Source organism: Bombina bombina, chromosome 8, assembly GCF_027579735.1.
Source record: "Bombina bombina isolate aBomBom1 chromosome 8, aBomBom1.pri, whole genome shotgun sequence".
Taxonomy (NCBI): Eukaryota; Metazoa; Chordata; class Amphibia; order Anura; family Bombinatoridae; genus Bombina; species Bombina bombina.
Genome location: NC_069506.1, coordinates 251,460,846 through 251,482,012, shown reverse-complemented (window position 1 = coordinate 251,482,012; position 21,167 = coordinate 251,460,846). Strand labels below are relative to the sequence as shown.

General features: G+C 37.6%; 1 protein-coding gene across 1 annotated transcript in view; it reads left to right on the top strand.

Moving 5' to 3' along the window:
• Positions 1 to 21,167, top strand: part of LOC128638979 (phospholipase A2 inhibitor gamma subunit B-like) — a 68,617-nt gene that overhangs the window by 43,173 nt on the left and 4,277 nt on the right. The window contains exon 4 of the mRNA XM_053691121.1: positions 3,273 to 3,413. Within this exon, the coding sequence (XP_053547096.1) occupies positions 3,273 to 3,413 (141 nt within the window). The remainder of the gene's footprint in view (positions 1 to 3,272; positions 3,414 to 21,167) is intronic.

Here is a 21,167-nt window from a genome sequence, read left to right as displayed (position 1 = left end):
CCCCAAAATAAAAAATTCCCTACCCTATTCTAAAATAAAAAAAGTAATCAGCTCTTTTACCAGCCCTTAAAAGGGCTTTTTGCGGGGTCTTGCCCAAAAGTAATCAGCTCTTTTGCATGAAAATAAAAATACAATACCCCCCAACATTACAACCCACCACCCACATACCCCTACTCTAACCCAACCAACCCCCCTTAAAAAAACCTAACACTAACCCCCTGAAGATCTCCCTACCTTGAGTCGTCTTCACCCAGCCGAGCCGAATTCTTCATCCAAGCGGAGCAAGAAGATGTCCTCCATCCGGTAGAAGTCTTGATCCAAGCGGCAATGAAGAGGTTCTCCATCCGGGCGAAGTCTTGATCCAAGTGGCAAAGAAGAGGTCTTCCATCCGGGCGATATCTTCTTCCAAGCGGCATCTTCTATCTTCTTTCTTCCGGATCCATCTTCATCCCACCGACGCTGAACATCCTTCTTCCCCGACGGACTAACGACAAATGAAGGTTCCTTTAAGGGACGTCATCCAAGATCCAATCAGCCAATCGTATTGAACTAGGATTCTATTGGCTGATCGGAACAGCCAATAGAATACGAGTTCAATACAATTGGCTGATTGGATCAGCCAATCGGATTGAACTTCAATCTGATTGGCTGATTGCATCAGCCAATCAGATTTTTTCTACCTTAATTCCGATTGGCTGATAGAATTCTATCAGCCAATCGGAATTGAAGGGATGCCAACTTGGATGATGTCCCTTAAAGGAACCTTCATTCGTCGTTAGTCCGTCGGTAGAAGAGGATGGCTCTGCGTCGGCTCCTTTGAAGATGGCTCCGCTCCGGATGGATGAAGATTGAAGACGCCGCCTGGATGAAGACTTTTACCGGATGGAGGACCTCTTCTTGCCCTGCTTGGATGAAGACTTCTACCAGATGGAGGACCTCTTCTTGCCCCGCTTGGATGAAGACTTGTACCGGATGATGGACCACCGCTGCTCACCTTGGATGAAGAATTTGGCTCGGCTGAGTGAAGATGACTCAGGGTAGGGAGATCTTCAGGGGGTTAGCGATAGGTTTTTTAAAGGGGGTTTGGGTGGGTTAGAGTAGGGGTATGTGGGTGTTGGGTTGTAATGTTGGGGGGGCTATTGTATTTTTATTTTCATGCAAAAGAGCTGATTACTTTGGGGCAAGGCCCCGCAAAAAGCCCTTTTAAGGGCTGGTAAAAGAGCTGATTACTTTTGTATTTTAGAATAGGGTAGGGAATTGTTTATTTTGGGGGGCTTTTTTATTTTATTAGGGGGCTTAGATTAGTTGTAATTAGTTTAAACTGCTTGTATTTTTTTTTATTTATATAATTTAGTGGGGTTTTTTTTGTATTATAGAATAGTTTATTTTATTGTATTTTATTTTATGTAATTGTAGGTAATTTATTTAATTAATTTAATGATAGTGTATTATAGTAATGTTGACGGTGCGGGTGGGAGATTAGGGGTTAATAATTGTAGGTAGGTGGCGGCGATGTTAGGAAGGGCAGATTAGGGGTTAATACAATTTATTCTAGTGTTTGCGAGGCGCGAGTGCGGAAGTTTAGGGGTTAATACATTTATTATAGTGGGGGCGAGGTCCGGTCGGCAGATTAGGGGTTAATAAGTGTAGTTAGATAGCAGCGACATTGGGGGGGGCAGATTAGGGGTTAATAAATATAATATAGGGGTCGGCGGTGTTAGGGGCAGCAGATTAGGGATTCATAGGTATAATGTAGGTGGTGGCGGTGTCCGGTCGGCAGATTAGGGGTTCATTTTTTTTATTAGAGTGGCAGCGATGAGGTGGGGCCTCGGTTTAGGGGTACATAGGTAGTTTATGAGTGTTGGTGTACTTTAGAGCACAGTAGTTAAGAGCTTTATATTCCGGCGTTAGCCCATAAAGCTCTTAACTACTGACTTTTTTTGGCGGTAGGAGTCTTGTCGGTAGAGGGTCTACCGCTCACTTCTCCCAAGACTCCAAATACCAGTGTTAGGCAGATCCCATTGAAAAGATAGGATACACAATTGGCGTAAAGGGATCTGCGGTAGCCTGGAATTGCGGTAGGGAAGTGAGCGTTAGACCCTTTCCTGTCTGACTCTAAATACCAGCGGGCGGCCAAAAGCAGCGTTAGGACCCCTTAACGCTGCTTTTGACGGCTAACGCCAAACTCTAAATCTAGCCTATTGCAATTTAGCTGGTGCTTTAATGTAACTGCCTAATTTAAAATTTCAAAATGACCTGCACATTTCTTTTTTTTCTCTAAAAAGAAAAAATCTCATTGCAGGAAGTGAAAAAGTTCAGTCTCTGGGCCTTTACTTATAACATTGTATACTGTCATTACTATATCTTGTTATAGATTTGTCTCGTATGTCTGCATTTGATGGCAGCTATATTTATATATATCTATAGTCGCCTATTAAATGCTAGATTACAAGTGGAGCAGCAGTTTGCATTTTTCATGTGTTTACTGTGCTTTAGGTTTTTGTGCACGTCGGGTTGCTTGTGCATTACAAGTTTAAAGTCAACTAATCTGATGTGCACAAAAAGCCAAACTTCGATTATTGTGACCATATTAACATATTCCCCCATAGACTTCAATGGAGTGGGAACAAATCTAACACCCAACAAGTCACGGAAAACCCGATCGCATTTTCTCAAGTGAGCTAACCTGACATGAAATATTAATACTTTACATTTCAATGTTCTTCACATAGCATAATATGTTCTCTTTATTCATAAATACATAATATATATATATATATATATATATATATATATATATATATATATAATGGATTTTCAGTTATATATATATATATATATATATATATATATATATATATATATATAAATATATAGATATATGATTATATATAGGTATAGATATATACAGTATATAGGGATATCTATAGCCAGAGCTCTCTATCCTGACGCACATTAAATTCAGTTGCGCTCAAGCGAACACATTTACATTAAACTCATAATAGTGTGCTACCTTCACACGTAAAGAGCAGCAATAAACCCGATATCGCTCATGCACAACGGTTAGTACCCCACTCCTAATGTATCCCTGAATGTATTAATAATGATACAAATAAATAAAACCGTAACATAACATTTGTATACTTTTAATCTAATTCAATGTATTTACACTGTTTGATCTGAAACACAACATGAGGTGTTGGTGACAATCTGTTTATAATTTCAATTTTTTTTTTTTTTCTTTGGTTTCATTTACATATTTTTATGAAAAGTACCAACTGGTAGCTCCCAACCAAATGGACTGACCTGTAGATCCTGTGTCTCTGCAACCTCTGACTGGTGTTACACTGAGGATACTATGTCATGTACTGGAGATGAGGACAGGTGTATTTTGCAGTCTACAAATTTAGCAGGTACAGTTTTAATTAATTTGGTTATCATCCATCATAGCATTTTTGCAAGATAGCAGATTAAGCTAAAGAGATTTAGTCAGATCAGGATATTACTCTGCAAGGGGATTTGCAAAAATGGAAGAAATGACTGCTAAATGGCAAATTATATTTAACGTTGATAAAATATATATTTTCAAAGCAAAAGTAAACTGACTACCTAGTATGTAAATAGGATAGCAGGTTAAAAAAATGATTATGGGTTCTCATAGACAACAAAATAAAAATAGTAGTGCTCAATGTTAGGCAGTGGCCTTTACTGGAAAAAAGGTATTATTATGCATAAATAAAAAGGCATTAATACTAAACTAAATTCTGCCTCCATATGAAACCCTGATAAAAATTGAGAATGAAGGGCTACAAAAGTAATAAAATTAATGTAGAAATTAAGATATGATAAGAGATTAGCCAAAGTAGCTGTGTTTACTCTATGAATATATTCATGGATCATACAGATAGATGGTGGGAGAGTTGTTTTTAGAAGGAAATTATTGGTTACAAGACCTCACACTCTAGAAGAAAAATAAATTAATCTCCAGCAACATTTTTTTACAGTAACGGTAACCAAACTGTGAGACACTTTCCCTGAAGTCTGTCAATCAAATTAAAGTACAACAGTATGAAGGACAACACTTAGGGGGTCCCACACTGCAGGGATAATTGATAACATTTAAACAAATGGTCTCTTTTATTCCTAGAGTACAACTGATCATCAAAAAAATTAGCGGATAACAGACTATCCACTGAAAGAATGCACTTAGCACTCTGTGCCCAGACTTGAAGACAGCTGTATTACGGGTAGACTAAAACATAACTTTTAATATAATACGGATAAAAAAGAAAACTAACATGAATAATTAAAATACTAACTCTGCTACGCTCCTTAATCGAATAGACATATATTAATAGCTATGTTGGTTGGGTAATATGGCCTTAAATAAAGATAAATTTCACATAGCTTGTCTAAAATAATGTTGAGTTGAGTTTGCTAAATTGGGTATATAGTCAGGTCCACTTGTATCATAACTGCCTTAGTACATAAATTGGTGATTATGCTATGGGCATTAATGCGCTATAGTAAATTATAATAATTTACTATATGTTTAGGAATAGTCTCCATTCTCATTAATAAAGGTTGCTCCACAACTGGTCACTTAAATAGTGAGTACACACTAGATTGGCTGGGTAGTAAAGATATCTCTATATCTGGAGATTTGTGATTAACTAGTAATCATTAAACATATATGTGTAGGTTAATTATAGTCATATACACATGTATTAATTACATAGTCAAAATCTTCTCACGATAGATAGATATTATAATAATATAAATTGATAATACTAGATCAAGTCAACTGTGCATAATAAGTCGATCAAGTTCAATATTATATATCTACTGATGATTTTTAAAATATATTATTGCAACAGTATATGAATATCAATGGTCACTCTGTTATTATCATATTAGGAGTATACTGTGTATATCAGATGATTCTAATAGAAGTGTAACTTATTACACATACATACTTTGTGGCAATAGGTTAATGTTAGTGTTATCCACTCATTAAATTCCAACCTTAAATTACTTTAAATATGGCGTGAGTGAAGTGTATTTTGGTGCTTTCGTTTTACCTGCATGGCAAACGATACTTATAAGGCCGTGGTTGAGGGGTTAAACTCCCATAATATTTATCTTGACTGATAATAATTATAAATAATCGATTATTAGTTTATAGGCTTAGAGTAGTTTCTGCAGTATGAAGCAGTTGTGATATTTACATTCTATCTAGATTCCTGTTTGTAGCGTTACTAAAAGGGATGTTCCTATATGAGCTGCAAACAAGCTAAGCCGTGGCTTGTGCAAATAGTTGCTATTACTCCCTGTGTACGCTTATTCACTACCCATTAAAATGAGGTTTATTATCAGTTTGTCATAAACATCGCAAATAGATTGTGCTATGATATTATAATTTCAAGGAGTTTAATAAATTCTCTTATGAGTCTACAGCCTTAAAGTAAATGGATATTGAATCTTTCACTACACATATGGGAGAGCCTGTACCTTATCCCAATCTAAAGTATGTTTGATCTTCTAATCAATATGCGGTAGAAATCGCTTCTATGAAATACTTAGGAATTACGACTATGTGGAATAAGAGGACGCTCCTCTATAAACCACTTTGATTATTGCTGTTATCGATTAGATATCTATCTGTTTAGGCTCAAATGAGCTGTTTTGTTCCCAGCACTAGGGAGTCACTATTGGTAATTCAGCGTTCAGTCTCAGTTAGATATAGGGACCGCTATAGTTAAACTAATACCCCATGTTTACAATTAAACGGCTAGATTACGAGTTTTGTCGGTAATGGTGTGCGGTGTTAACGAGCCTTTTTTTCTCACCGCTCACTTAAGACAACGCTGGTATTAAAGGTTTTTCTAAACCCGGTGTTAGCCGCAAAAAAAGTGAGCGGAGAGCAAAATTTAGCTCCACATCTCACCTCAATACCAGCGCTGCTTACGGTAGCAGTAAGTTGGCTAAACGTGCTCGTGCACGATTTCCCCATAGGAAAAAACACCTGCAAAAAAGCAGCGTTCAGCTCCTAATGCAGCCCCATTGTTTCCTATGGTTAAATACATTTTATGTCTACACCTAACACCCTAACATGAACCCCGAGTCTAAAAACCCCTAATCTTACACTTATTAACCCCTAATCTGCAGCCCCCGACATCACCGACACCTACATTATATTATTAACCCCTAATCTACCGCTAGGGACATCGCCGCCACCTACATTATACTTATGAACCCCTAATCTGCTGCCCCCAACATCGCCGAACCCTACATTATATTTATTAACCCCTACTCTGCCGCCCCCAACATTGCCGCAACCAAACTACAACTATTAACCCCTAATCTGCCGCCCCCGTCGCCGCCACTATAATAAAGTTATTAACCCCTAAACCTAAGTCTATCCCTAACCCTAACACCCCCTAATTTAAATATAATTTTAAATAATCTTAATAAAATTACTACAATTAAATAAATTATTCCTATTTAAAACTAAATACTTACCTATAAAATAAACCCTAAGATAGCTACAATATAACTAATAGTTACATTGTAGCTATCTCAGGATTAATTTTTATTTTACAGGCAACTTTGTATTTATTTTAACTAGGTACAATAGTTATTAAATAGTTATGAACTATTTAATAACTATCTAGCTAAAATAAATACAAATTTACCTGTAAAATAAACCCTAACCTAAGTTACAATTACACCTAACACTACACTATAATTAAATTAAATCCCTAAATTAACTACAATTAATTACTATTAAATTAAATAATATACACCTAAAAGATATATCCGCACTAAAACAGCCCACAATTTCCTATTTAAATATATTAATAATATTAATAATTAAGTATATTGAAGATATTGAACAAATAACAAATATATATATACATACACAATCTATACGATAAAATAACAATGTTAGTACATATAATAAAATAAACCAGTTACCAAAATGTCCATGAAAAAGGCACAGGAAAAAACGTTTTTCAAGTCCTTAGCGATGATATAGCACAATTACCCAGGTTGATGCAGCTTCTCTTTGGATGATCTTTCTTCTAATCACCCGGATAAAGGAACAGCTATAACAAGGGAGTAAAAAGAAGCGCAAAAAAAACCAAGCTTGAGTAATTTATTAAAGTAAATAAAACAAATAAACATAAAAACTTACACTCAGGTAAGTAGAAATGATCGTCTGGAATCTGTTTGAACTGAACATTTGTATCACCCTTGAAAAAGTTCGGCCGAGATCCGAACGAAACGCGTAGGGATATTGTTCTTTGGGACTACTTTGCTATCACCTGCTGTATGACTGTAAGGCCAGAGAAAGGATCCATCAGAGGGGGACGCTCCAATCCAGCTCCACACTGACGTCAGACGCCGAGTCAGGTTTTGCCGGCTTGGTTATTCCATCGTAGACGGATCAGTTTGTTTGTTGAGCAGGACTCTGACTTGTGCCGCTGTACACCGGATGTGTTTGTAATCCAGACGATCATTTCTACTTACCTGAGTGTAAGTTTTTATGTTTATTTGTTTTATTTACTTTAATAAATTACTCAAGCTTGGTTCTTTTTGCGCTTCTTTCTACTCCCTTGTTATAGCTATTAAATTTAATAAAATAAAGTTCAAAAAACAACAAACACTAAATTACAGAAAATAAAAAAATAATTACAAGTTTTTTAAACTAATTGCACCTAATCTAATCCCCTAATAAAATAAAAAATTCCCCCAAAATATAAAAATTCCCTACCCTATACTAAATTACAAATAGCCCTTAAAAGGGCCTTTTGCGGGGCATTGCCCCAAAGTAATCAGCTCTTTAACCTGTAAAAAAAAATACAATACCCCCCCAACATTAAAACCCACCACCCACACACCGAACCCTACTCTAAAACCCACCCAATCCCCCCTTAATAAAACCTAACACTAACCCCTTGAAGATCACCCTACCTTGAGACGTCTTCACCCAGCCGGGCACAAGTGGTCCTCCAGACGGGCAGAAGTCTTCATCCGATCCGGGCAGAAGAGGACCTCCAGATGGCCAGAAGTCTTCATCCAGACGGCATCTTCTATCTTCATCCATTCGGAGCGGAGCAGGTCCATCTTCAATCCAGCCGACGCATAGCATCCTCTTCAAATGAAGTCCAACTGAAGAATGAAGGTTCCTTTAAATGACGTCATCCAAGTGGCGTCCCTTCAATTCTGATTGGCTGATAGAATTCTAATTAAGGATGCAATCAGCCAATAGGATTGAGCTCGCATTCTATTGGCTGTTCCAATCAGCCAATAGAATGCAAGCTCAATTCTATTGGCTGATTGCATCAGCCAATAGGATTTTTCCTACCTTAATTCCGATTGGCTGATAGAAATAAATCGGAATTGAAGGGACGCCATCTTGGATGACGTCATTTAAAGGAACCTTCATTCTTCAGTTGGACTTCGTTTGAAGAGGATGCTCCGCGTCGGCTGGATTGAAGATGCACCCGCTCCTCTCCGGATGGATGAATATAGAAGATGCCGTCTGGATGAAGACTTCTGGCCATCTGGAGGTCCTCTTCGGCCCGGATCGGATGAAGACTTCTGGCTGGCTTCGTGGAGGACTTCGGCCCGGCTGGGTGAAGACGTCTCAAGGTAGGGTGATCTTCAAGGGTTTAGTGTTAGGTTTTATTAAGGGGGGATTGGGTGGCTTTTAGAGTAGGGTTGGTTGGGTGTGTGGGTGGTGGGTTTTAATGTTGGGGGGTATTGTATTTTTTTTACAGGTAAAAGAGCTGATTACTTTGGGGCAATGCCCCACAAAAGGCCCTTTTAAGGGCTATTTGTAATTAAGTATAGGGTAGGGAATTTTATTATTTATTGGGGCTTTTTATTTTATTAGGGGGATTAGATTAGGTGTAATTAGTTTTAAAAAATTGGAATTATTTTTTTATTTTCTGTAATTTAGTGTTTGTTGTTTTTCATACTTTAGTTTATTTAATTTAATTATTAATTTAGTTTAGTTAATTTAGGGATTTCATTTAATTATAGTGTAGTGTTAGGTGTAATTGTAAGTTAGGTTAGGGTTTATTTTACAGGTAAATGTGTCTTTATTTTAGCTAGGTATCTATTAAATAGTTAATAACTATTTAATAACTATTGTACCTAGATAAAATAAATACAAAGTTGCCTGTAAAATAAAAATAAACCCTAAGATGGCTAAAATGTAACTATTAGTTATATTGTAGCTATCTTAGGGTTTATTTAACAGGTAAGTATTTAGTTTTAAATAGGAATAATTTAATTAATTGTAGTAATTTTATTTAGATTTATTTAAATTATATTTAAGTTAGGGGGTGTTAGGGTTAGACTTAGATTTAGGGGTTAATACATTTAATATAGTAGCGGCGACATTGGGGGCGGCAGATTAGGGGTTAATAAATGTAGGTAGGTGTCAGCGATGTTAGGGATGGCAGATTAAGGGTTAATAAAATTTAACTAGTGTTTGTGAGGCAGGAGTGCGACGGTTTAGGGGTTAATATATTTATTTAAGTGGCGGCGATGTCCGGTCGGCAGATTAGGGGTTAAAACTTTTATTTAAGTGTTTGCGATGTGGGGGGGGGTGGCTTGGTTGAGGGGTTAATAGGTAGTTTATGGGTGTTATTGTACTTTATAGCACTTTAGTTAAGAGTTTTATGTTACGGCGTTAGCCCATAAAACTCTTAACTACTGACTTTTAAATGCGGTAGGAGTCTTGACAGGAGAGGGTGTACCACTCACTTTTTCCAAGACTCATAATACCTGCGTTAGGCAAATCCCATTGAAAAGCTATGATATGCTATTGACGTAAGGGGATTTGCGGTATGCTCGAGACGCGGAAAAAAAGTGAGCGGTACACCTGTACCTGCCAGACTCGTAATACCAGCGGGCATTTAAAAGCAGCGTTGGGACACCTTAACGCTGCTTTTTAAGGCTAATGCAAGACTCGTAATCTAGGCGAAAGTTTCTATATAACTAGAGATAAATGCTAGCTAGTAACTAAACGTTATAATGATAAATGATAAATGATAAATGCTAGCTAATAACTTAACTATCTAGCATTTATCTCTAGTTATATAGAAACTTTAATTGTAAACATGGGGTATTAGTTTAACTATAGCGGTCCCTATATCTAGCTGAGACTGAACGCTGAATTACCAATAGTGGCTCCCTAGTGCTGGGAACAAAACAGCTCATTTGAGCCTAAATAGATAGATATCTAATCGATAACAGCAATAATCAAAGTGGTTTATAGAGGAGCGTCCTCTTATTCCACATATTCGTAATTCCTAAGTATTTCATAGAAGCGATTTCTACCGCATATTGATTAGAAGATCAAACATACTTTAGATTGGGATAAGGTACAGGCTCTCCCATATGTGTAGTGAAGGATTCAATATCCATTTACTTTAAGGCTTTAGACTCATAAGAGAATTTATTAAACTCCTTGAAATTATAATATCATAGCACAATCTATTTGCTATGTTTATGACAAACTGATAATAAACCTCATTTTAATGGGTAGTGAATAAGCGTACACAGGGAGTAATAGCAACTATTTGCACAAGCCACGGCTTAGCTTGTTTGCAGCTCATATAGGAACATCCCTTTTAGTAACGCTACAAACAGGAATCTAGATAGAATGTAAATATCACAACTGCTTCATACTGCAGAAACTACTCTAAGCCTATAAACTAATAATCGATTATTTATAATTATTATCAGTCAAGATAAACATTATGGGAGTTTAACCCCTCAACCACGGCCTTATAAGTATCGTTTGCCATGCAGGTAAAACGAAAGCACCAAGATACACTTCACTCACGCCATATTTAAAGTAATTTAAGGTTGGAATTTAACGAGTGGGTAACACTAACATTAACCTATTGCCACAAAGTATGTATGTGTAATAAGTTACACTTCTATTAGATTCATCTGATATACACAGTATACTCCTAATATGATAATAACAGAGTGACCATTGCTATTCATATACTGTTGTAATAATATATTTTAAAAATCATCAGTAGATATATAATATTGAACTTGATTGACTTATAATGCACAGTTGACTTGATTGGAATTGCATACCTAGTATTATCAAGTTATAATATCATAATATCTATCTATCATGAGAAGATTTTGACTATGTAATTAATACATGTGTATATGACTATAATTAACCTACACATATATGTTTAATGATTACTAGTTAATCACAAATCTCAGGATATAGAGATTTCTATACTACCCAGCCAATTTAGTGTGTACTCACTATTTAAGTGACCAGTTGTGGAACCTTTATTAATGAGAATGGACACTATTCCTAAACATATATGAAATTATTATAATTTACTATAGCGCAATAGTGCCCATAGCATAATCACCAATTTATGTACTAAGGCAGTTATGATACAAGTGGACCTGACTATATACCCAATTTAGCGAACTCAACTCAACATTATTTTAGACAAGCTATGTGATATTTATCTTTATTTAAGGCCATATTACCCAACCAACATAGCTATTAATATATGTCTATTTGATTAAGGAGCGTAGCAGAGTTAGTATTTTAATTATTCATGTTAGTTTTTTATCCTTATTATGTAAAAAGTTATGTTTTAATCCACCCGGAATACAGCTGTCTTCAAGTCTGGGCAGAGAGTGCTAAGTGCATTCTTTCAGTGGATAGTCTGTTATCCACTATTTTTTTTTAATATTTAGCTAATGTACAGCACCAACCCACACAAATTAAGATATTAATTGATCCACAGCACAATCACATTATGCTGTAATAGGGATAAAAACATATTAATCAATTTGTGGGGATTGCCACTCAGTTAGTGCCATTGTTAACTTCTTGTGTTGATGCAACTGATCATCATTAAATGGATATGAAACCAAAGGTCTAGATTAAGAGTGGAGTGATATCTTAGTGTGCTCCCGTAAAGGGGCAAATTTGCCCATTTGCAGGTGTACATTAAATAATGTCGAAAATAAAAATAAATTGGACGTGCCTACTCATAAAAATGTGTATTATTATTACACTACAATCACACCAAATTGTGCAAATCTGACTTAGATGTGCAACAATATGCTGTCAAGTCTAGCTCAATAAAGAGTATATGTAGAATTGCTCTCTGCTCGAAACTTAGTCAGATATCAATATATGTGTCATCAAATCAAACATATATACAGTATGCAAAACACTATTCGTGTATACAATCACACAAAAATGTGCAAATCAAACATAAAGTGCAACAATATAGTGCCAAGTCTAGCTCAATAAAGAGTGTGATATTATTACTTTCTGTTAGATACTTAATAAATATCCATATATGTGTCATCAAATCAAACATATAAATGCATAACACTGTTGGTGTATAAATTCACTTAACAGTTTGAAATGTATCTCCACTCCAGCAATATGGTGATGTCCCACAGTATTAATAGGTAATAACGATGCTGTCACACTTATCTAAGAGTAGTTGGTGTGCAATTCTGCAGTATCAAAAGAAGAGATAAAAAGAAGGCGCCACAATATTGCAGGGTCAATGGTATCAGGTATACCCCCACTCCAATAGCCCGTACTTACAGAATAAAAGGCACTTGAGAAGTTCTACAAACGCCTTCTGGGCTCTTACAGTCGCCCAGCAAACTGCTCCTCGTCACTTCACGACTTCTCCGTATTCCTTGTTCAATTTCCACTGTATCAACCAGTGTAGGATTCTTATAAACCCCAAAGCTCATGTGTGTCCAAAGAGTGTAAGGCAATCACAAGGCTAGGGTTATTAAAAATAAGGTTCTAAAATATATAATGTGAAAGTCCGTGGCAAGTCTAATAAGAATAAAAGACTTTATTAAAACAAAGTAACACAACGTTTCATGGTTACAAACCGTTTCTTCAGGTGCATTACAAGTTTAAAATTGCCACGGATTTAAATACGCTTCTCAGCGCCCTCAGGGTTACACTGCGCCTGTGCTGAAACTCACTCACTCCATTCGCTACAACCAAATTGCTGAATGACCGGCTAATATTCCATTCATACTTCGTAAGCATCGAGGTCTAAGGCTCATATGATTGGTGTATACGTGGGCCAATGAACAGAGTGATAGTGCTCACACCTCTATTTCTCTTATGGATATTATGCGTGTCTATCCTAATTCACTTGGTGGAGGTAGTCTCGTTAGTCTAAAAAGATAATAAAACTAGAAAGTGAGTGGCAACGCAGTCACACAGTGTTTAACCCCTTACAGTCTTGTCATGAAGATAAACATACTAGTCATACAATGATACAGTATGTATTCACTTATCCGAAATATATAATTTCCCTTCTACAGTATGTATTCACTTATCCGAAATATATAATTTCCCATCTACAGTATGTATTCACTTATCCGAAATATATAATTTAGACTTACAAGACTACCTCCACCAAGTTACAGTGAAACATTGTTGAATTAGGATAGACATGCAATTATTTGCAGTGAGACATAATATCCAATAGAGAAATAGAGGTGTGAGCACTATCACTCCTTTCATTGGCCCACGTATACACCAATCAAATTAGCCTTAGACCTCGATGCTTACAAAGTATGAATGGAATATCAGCCGGTCATTCAGCAATTTGGTTGTAGCAAATGGAGAGAGTGAGTTTCAGCACAGGCGCAGTGTAACCCTGAGGACGCTGAGAAGCGTATTTAAATTTGTGGCAATTTTAAACTTGTAATGCACCTGAAGAAACGGTTTGTAACCGTGAAACGTTGTGTTACTTTGTTTTAATAAAGTCTTTTATTCTTATTAGACTTTCCACGGACTTTCACATTATATATTTTAGAACCTTATATTTAATAACCCTAGCCTTGTGATTGCCTTACACTCTTTGGACACACATAGAGCTTTGGGGTTTATAAGAATCCTACACTGGTTGATACAGTGGAAATAGAACAAGGAATACGGAGAAGTCGTGAAGTGACGAGGAGCAGTTTGCTGGGAGACTGTAAGAGCCCAGAAGGTGTTTGTAGCACTTCTTAAGTGCCTTTTATTCTGTAAGTACAGGCTATTGGAGTGGGGGTATACCTGATACCATTGACCCTGCACTATTGTGGTGCCTTCTTTTTAATCTCTTCTTTTGGCACATTAAATAAACAGCCATTACAAGTGACTGATTAATGCTTCAGTAAGTTTGCAGATTTACTTTGCACTTAGAGCAATTAACCAGAGGTCAGACTAGGATTGCCACCTCGGCCATGTTTTACGGCACACTTATGAGCTATACATGCTGCAGGGTGTACAGGGAGGAACATGAATAGTGCTGCTCAGTGTCACTATTTGTGTGCCAGACCTCTGGTTAAAAGTTAATCTATACCCATTCATTAAAAAATAAAGATGAGCTTTAAAAAAACAACAACATACTATACAAAGCAGTTATAAAGGGTTAAAGTGAGAGGATGGGGTGCTAGAAAACAGCCAGAAATCCGGGTAAAGCCAGAAATCCGGGAAATCCTAAAATTACCCAGTGGCTGTGGGTAAAGCCCAAAATAAGATCATACTTTGGGCTTTACCCAGGTAATCCTAGTATTACCCAAACACTTCTGGATAAAGCTAATAAAATCATACCTTGGGCTTTACCCGGGTAATGCTAGGAAAACACACCAACAGTGAATTAAACATTTTTATTTTGAATTACACAAACATTTTATGTTTTGTGCAATATTTTTGTTACATTAGGAAATTAAACTTTTTTATATTTTGTATGTGGATTTTTCATATGCTTTGTACCATGTTTTGTTACAAACATTTTTATTTTTCAAAATTAAACATTTTTATTTTTTATATGTGGATTTTTCATGTTTTTTACCATGTATTTTTTTTTACAACAAAAGGAAATTAAATATTTTAGTGTTATTGTGTTCTTGGACAGACTGGACTGTCTGTTGCACATGATTTCTGTCCAAGAAACTTTAAAAGCATGTCGTGGGGGGTGGGACCCATGATTGGGTTCCCAAAGGTGGTTCCAGCACCCAAGGCTCTGATTAGGACAGAACTCTCTGGAGCATATCTACCCTCGGCCGTTAATGCATGATTTGATTGGTCTGTGTCTCTGTGAGGTCACTGGATGCACAACCAATCAGATAAGATCATGCATTAATGGCCAAATCTTATCAAAGTGCTGTGTGCATAGTGTCTATACCTGGATAACACTACTTTGTTTGGAAATGTTTGCTCTATTTCACAAGCTCTAAACCACTAATTTTCTCTGGGACTCCTGAATCCTCTTTGAATTTCATTAACGGCCAAAGGCAGATATTCTCCAGAGAGTTCTGTTCTAATCAGAGCCTCGGGGCGCCGCAACAACCTCTGGGAACCTAACCATGGGTCTCACCCCCACTACATGCTTTTAAAGGTCCTCATACAGAATTTGTGTGGGACAGATAATAATCAGACAGACAAATTTCCATTGGGTAAAAGTCCAGTCCATCCGAGAACCTTTAAAAGCATGGGAGGGGACCCATGGTTAGGTTCCCAGAGGCAGTTGTGGCTCTGATTAGAACAGAACTCTCTGGAACGTATCTTCCCTCGGTCCCACCCCCACAACATGCTTTTAAAGTTTCTCAGACAGAATACATGTGCATCAGACAGTTCGGCCTGTCCAAGAACACAATAACACAAAAATGTTTAATTTCCTGTTGTTGTAAAAAACATGGTAGAAAATATGAAAAATCCACATATGAAAAATAAAAATGTTTAATTTTGAAAAATAAAAATGTTTCATGAATAAAAATGTTTCATTTTGTTGTTGCAAAAATGTTTAATTTCCTGTTGTTGTAAAAAACATGGTAGAAAATATGAAAAATCCACATATGAAAAATAAAAATGTTTAATTTTGAAAAATAAAAATGTTTAATTTTGAAAAATAAAAATGTTTCATGAATAAAAATGTTTCATTTTGTTGTTGCAAAAATGTTTAATTTCCTGTTGTTGTAGCAAAAACATTGTACAAAACATCGGCTAGATTACAAGTTTTTGTCGGTAAGGCTGTGCGGTGCTAACGCTCCTTTTTTTCTTACCTCTCACTTAAGACAACGCTGGTATTACGAGTTTTCTGCAAGCCGGCGTTAGCCTCAGAAAAGTAAGCGATGAGCAAAATTTAGCTCCACATCTCACCTCAATACCAGCGTTGCTTACGGTAGCGGTAAGCTGGCAAAACGTGCTCATGCACGATTTCCCCATAGGAAACAATGGGGCTGAGCTGGCTGAAAAAAAAACTAACACCTGCAAAAAAGCAGCGTTCAGCTTCTAACACAGCCCCATTGTTTCCTATGGGGAAATAAAAGTTATGTCTACACCTAACACCCTAACATGAACCCCGAGTCTAAACACCCCTAATCTTATACTTATTAACCCCTAATCTGCCGCCTCCGCTATCGTTGACACCTGCATAATATTATTAACCCCTAATCTGCCGCTCGGGACACCGCCGCCACCTACATTATAATTATGAACCCCTAATCTACTGCCCCCAACATCGCCGACACCTACATTTTATATATATATATATATATATATATATATATATATATATATAAAATTAACCCCTAATCTGCCCCCCCAACGTTGCCGCAACTATATTAAATGTATTAACCCCTAATCTTCCGACCCCAATGTGGCCGCTACTATATTAAATTTATTAACCCCTAAACCTAAGTCTAACCCTAAGTCTAACCCCCGCAACTTAAATATAATTTAAAATAAACAAAATAAATGTAACATAATTAAATAAATTAATCCTATTTAAAACTAAATACTTACCGATAAAATAAACCCTAAGCTAGCTACAATATAACTAATAGTTACATTGTAGCTATCTTAGGATTTATATTTATTTTACAGGCAAATTTGTATTTATTTTAACTAGGTACTATAGTTATTAAATAGTTTAACTATTTAATAACTACCTAGCTAAAATAAGTACAAAATTACCTGTAAAATAAACCCTAACCTAAGTTACAATTACACCTAACACTACACTATAATTAAACCAATTAACTAAACTACCTACAATTAATTACAATTAAATTAAATAAAGTAAATTACAAAAAAAAAACACTAAATTACAGATTTTTTTTTTTTTTACAAGAATTTTAAACTAATTACACCTAATCTAATCCCCCTAATAAAATAAAAAAGCCCCCTAAAATAATAAAATTCCCTACCCTATACTAAATTACAAATAGCCCTTAAAAGGGCTTTTTGTGGGGCATTGCCCCAAAGTAATCAGCTCTTTCACCTGTAAAAAAAAATACAATACCCCCCCAACATTAAAACCCACCACCCACACACCCAACCCTACTCTAAAACCCACCCAATCCCCCCTTAAAAAAACCTAACACTAACCCCTTGAAGATCACCCTACCTTGAGACGTCTTCACCCAGCCGGGCACAAGTGGACCTCCAGGTGGGCAGAAGTCTTCATCTGATCCGGGCAGAAGAGGTCCTCCAAGCGGCAGAAGTCTTCATCCAGGCAGCATCTTCTATCTTCATCCTTCCGGAGCGGAGCGGGTCCATCTTCAAGACATCCGACGCAGAGCATCCTCCTTATCCGACTGCCGACGACTGAATGACTGGTCCTTTAACCCCTTAATGACCGCAGCACTTTTCCATTTTCTGTCCGTTTGGGACCAAGGCTATTTTTACATTTTTGCGGTGTTTGTGTTTAGCTGTAATTTTCCTCTTACTCATTTACTGTACCCACACATATTATATACCGTTTTTCTCGCCATTAAATGGGCTTTCTAAAGATACCATTATTTTTATCATATCTTATAATTTACTCTAATTTTTTTTATAAAATATGAGGAAAAAATGGAAGAAAACACACTTTTTCTAACTTTGACCCCCAAAATCTGTTACACATCTACAACCACCAAAAAAATCCCATGCTAAATAGTTTCTAAATTTTGTTCTGAGTTTAGAAATACCCAATGTTTACATGTTCTTTGCTTTTTTTGCAAGTTATAGGTCCATAAATACAAGTAGCACTTTGCTATTTCCAAACCACTTTTTTTCAAAATGAGTGCTAGTTACATTGGGACACTGATATCTTTCAGGAATCCCTGAATATCCATTGACATGTATATATTTTTTTTTAGAAGACATCCCAAAGTATTGATCTAGGCCCATTTTGGTATATTTCATGCCACCATTTCACCGCCAAATGCGATCAAATAAAAAAAATTGTTCACTTTTTCACAAATTTTTTCACAAACTTTAGGTTTCTCACTGAAATTATTTACAAACAACTTGTGCAATTATGGCATAAATGGTTGTAAATTCTTCTCTGGGATCCCCTTTGTTCATAAATAGCAGACATATATGGCTTTGGTGTTGCTTTTTGGTAATTAGAAGGCTGCTAAATGCCACTGCGCACCACACGTGTTTTATGCCCAGCAGTGAAGGGGTTAATTAGGGAGCATGTAGGGAGCTTGTATGGTTAATTTTAGCTTTAGTGTAGTGTAGTAGACAACCCCAAGTATTGATCTAGGCCCATTTTGGTATATTTAATGCCACCATTTCACCACCATATGCGATCAAATTTAAAAAAAACGTTAAATTTTTCAAAATTTTAGGTTTCTCACTGAAATTATTTACAAACAGCTTATGCAATTATGGCACAAATGGTTGTAAATGCTTTTCTGGGATCCCCTTTGTTCAGACATAGCAGACATATATGACTTCGGCGTTGCTTTTTGGTAATTAGAAGGCCGCTAAATGCTGCTGCGCATCACACGTATATTATGGCTAGCAGTGAAGGGGTTAATTAGGTAGTTTGTAGGGAGCTTGCAGGGTTAATTTTAGCTTTAGTGTAGAGATCAGCCTCCCACCTGACACATCAGACCCCCTGATCCCTCCCAAACAGCTCCCTTCCCTCCCCAACCCCACAATTGTCCCCGCCATCTTAAGTACTGGCAGAAACTCTGCCAGTACTAAAATAAAAGGTTTTTTTAATTTGTTCTTTTTTTTTTTTTTAGCATATTTACATATGCTACTTTGTAGAATCCCCCCTTAGCCCCCAACCTCCCTGATCCACCCCCAAAACAGCTCTCTTACCCTCCCCCTCTGCATTATTGGGGGCCATCTTGGGTACTGGCAGCTGTCTGCCAGTACCCAGTTTCAAGAAAAAAATGTGTTTTTTTAAAACAAAAATATAAATTCTGTAGTGTAGATTCACCCCCCCTAACAGACAAACCCCAACACCTTAATTGATTTATAAATAAAAAAACTTTTATTCCCTTTTGTATGCTTTTTTTTTTTACTTTATTCTGTAGTGTAGCGGTTCCCACCCGCTCCCTCCCCGTGCACGCGCCCGCCCCCGCCCTTCCGTGCACGCGCGCGCCAGTGCGCGCCCCCGACCGCCCACGCCCACGATCCCGCCCCTCCTGCAAGTCGCCAAGGCCATCGATGGCCACCACCCGCCTCCCACCAGCCTCCCACCCACCAACGCCGGTAAGCCAACAATCTCCGGTGCAGAGAGGGCCACAGAGTGGCTCTCTCTGCATCGGATGGCTTAAAAATGTTATTGCAGGATGCCTCGATATCGAGGCATCACTGCAATAACCGGAAAGCAGCTGGAAGCGAGCAGGATCGCTTCCAGCTGCTTTCCAGACTGAGGACGTGCAGGGTACGTTCTCAGGCATTAACTGCCTTTTTTCTGAGGACGTACCCTGCACGTCCTCAGTCATTAAGGGGTTAAGTGACGTCATCCAAGATGGCGTCCCTTGAATTCTGATTGGCTGATAGAATCCTATCAGCCAATCGAAATTAAGGTAGGAAAAATCTGATTGGCTGATGCAATCATCCAATAGGATTGACCTTGCATTCTATTGGCTGATTGGAACAGCCAATAGAATGTTAGCTCAATCCTATTGGCTGATTGGATCAGCCAATCGGATTGAACTTAAATTCTATTGGCTGATTGCATCAGCCAATAGGATTTTTCCTACCTTAATTCCAATTGGCTGATAGGATTCTATAAGCCAATCAGACTTTAAGGGACGCCATCTTGGACTTAAAGGACCAGTCATTCAGTCGTCGGCCGTCAGATGAAGAGGCCATTCTAGAACTGTGAGTTTAGCAGGATCCATGGCAAAACCCTTCTTCGAGATGACATAACCAAGGAATTGGATTTGCTCCTGATCAAGCTCACACTTCTCTAGCTTGGCTACCAAATAATTCTCTCTGAGGTGAAGAAGCACTTGTCTCACATTCTTATAATGCTCCTCTAAAATGGAAAAGAAAACAAGGATATCATCCAGATAAACAATGACAGTGCGGTGGAGGAGGTCACAAAAGACATCGTTGACAAATGCCTGGAAGACTGCAGGGGCGTTACACAGCCCAAAGGGCATTACAAGGTATTCATAATGCCCAGATATTGTGTTAAAGGCGGTCTTCCATTCGTGGCCTGGAGAGATGCGAATCAGATTGTATGCCCCACGTAAGTCCAATTTGGTGAAAAAGCAAGCAATCTGGAGTGAGTCATACAGTTTGGTGATCAATGGTATGGGATAGCAATTCTTGATGGTTATGTTGTTCAAGGCCCTGTAGACAATTCAGGGTCTCAGCCCACCATCCTTCTTACTGACAAAAAAAAAGCCAGCCCCAGCAGGAGAGGAGGAAGGGCGAATGAACACTTTGGCTAGGTTCTCTTAGATGTACTCCTCCATGGATTTGGTTTCAGCCTTGGAGAGTGGATAAGTTCTCCCTTTAGGAAGTGGGGCTCCAGGAAAGAGGTCGATCTTGCAGTCATAAGGACGGTGGGGTGGCAACACATCTGCAAAGTCTGTGTATACTGAAGGAAGGTTTGAAATAGTCTGTATACTGGCTATGGGAATATGGGACAGAGGAATAACTTTAGCAAGGCAGGAGTGGAAACAGGAGGTACCCCAGGAGGCCAGTTGTCACTCAGCCCAGTCAAACTGTGGATTGTGTACCCAAAGCTGGGGAATGAATGACCTCAAACTGCAGCTGTCCAGAGTGGAGGACTCCCACAGTCAGGGTTAGGGGCACTGACACAAAATAGATCACGCCTGAACCAAGGGGGTGCCATCCAGGTTGGTTATTTTGA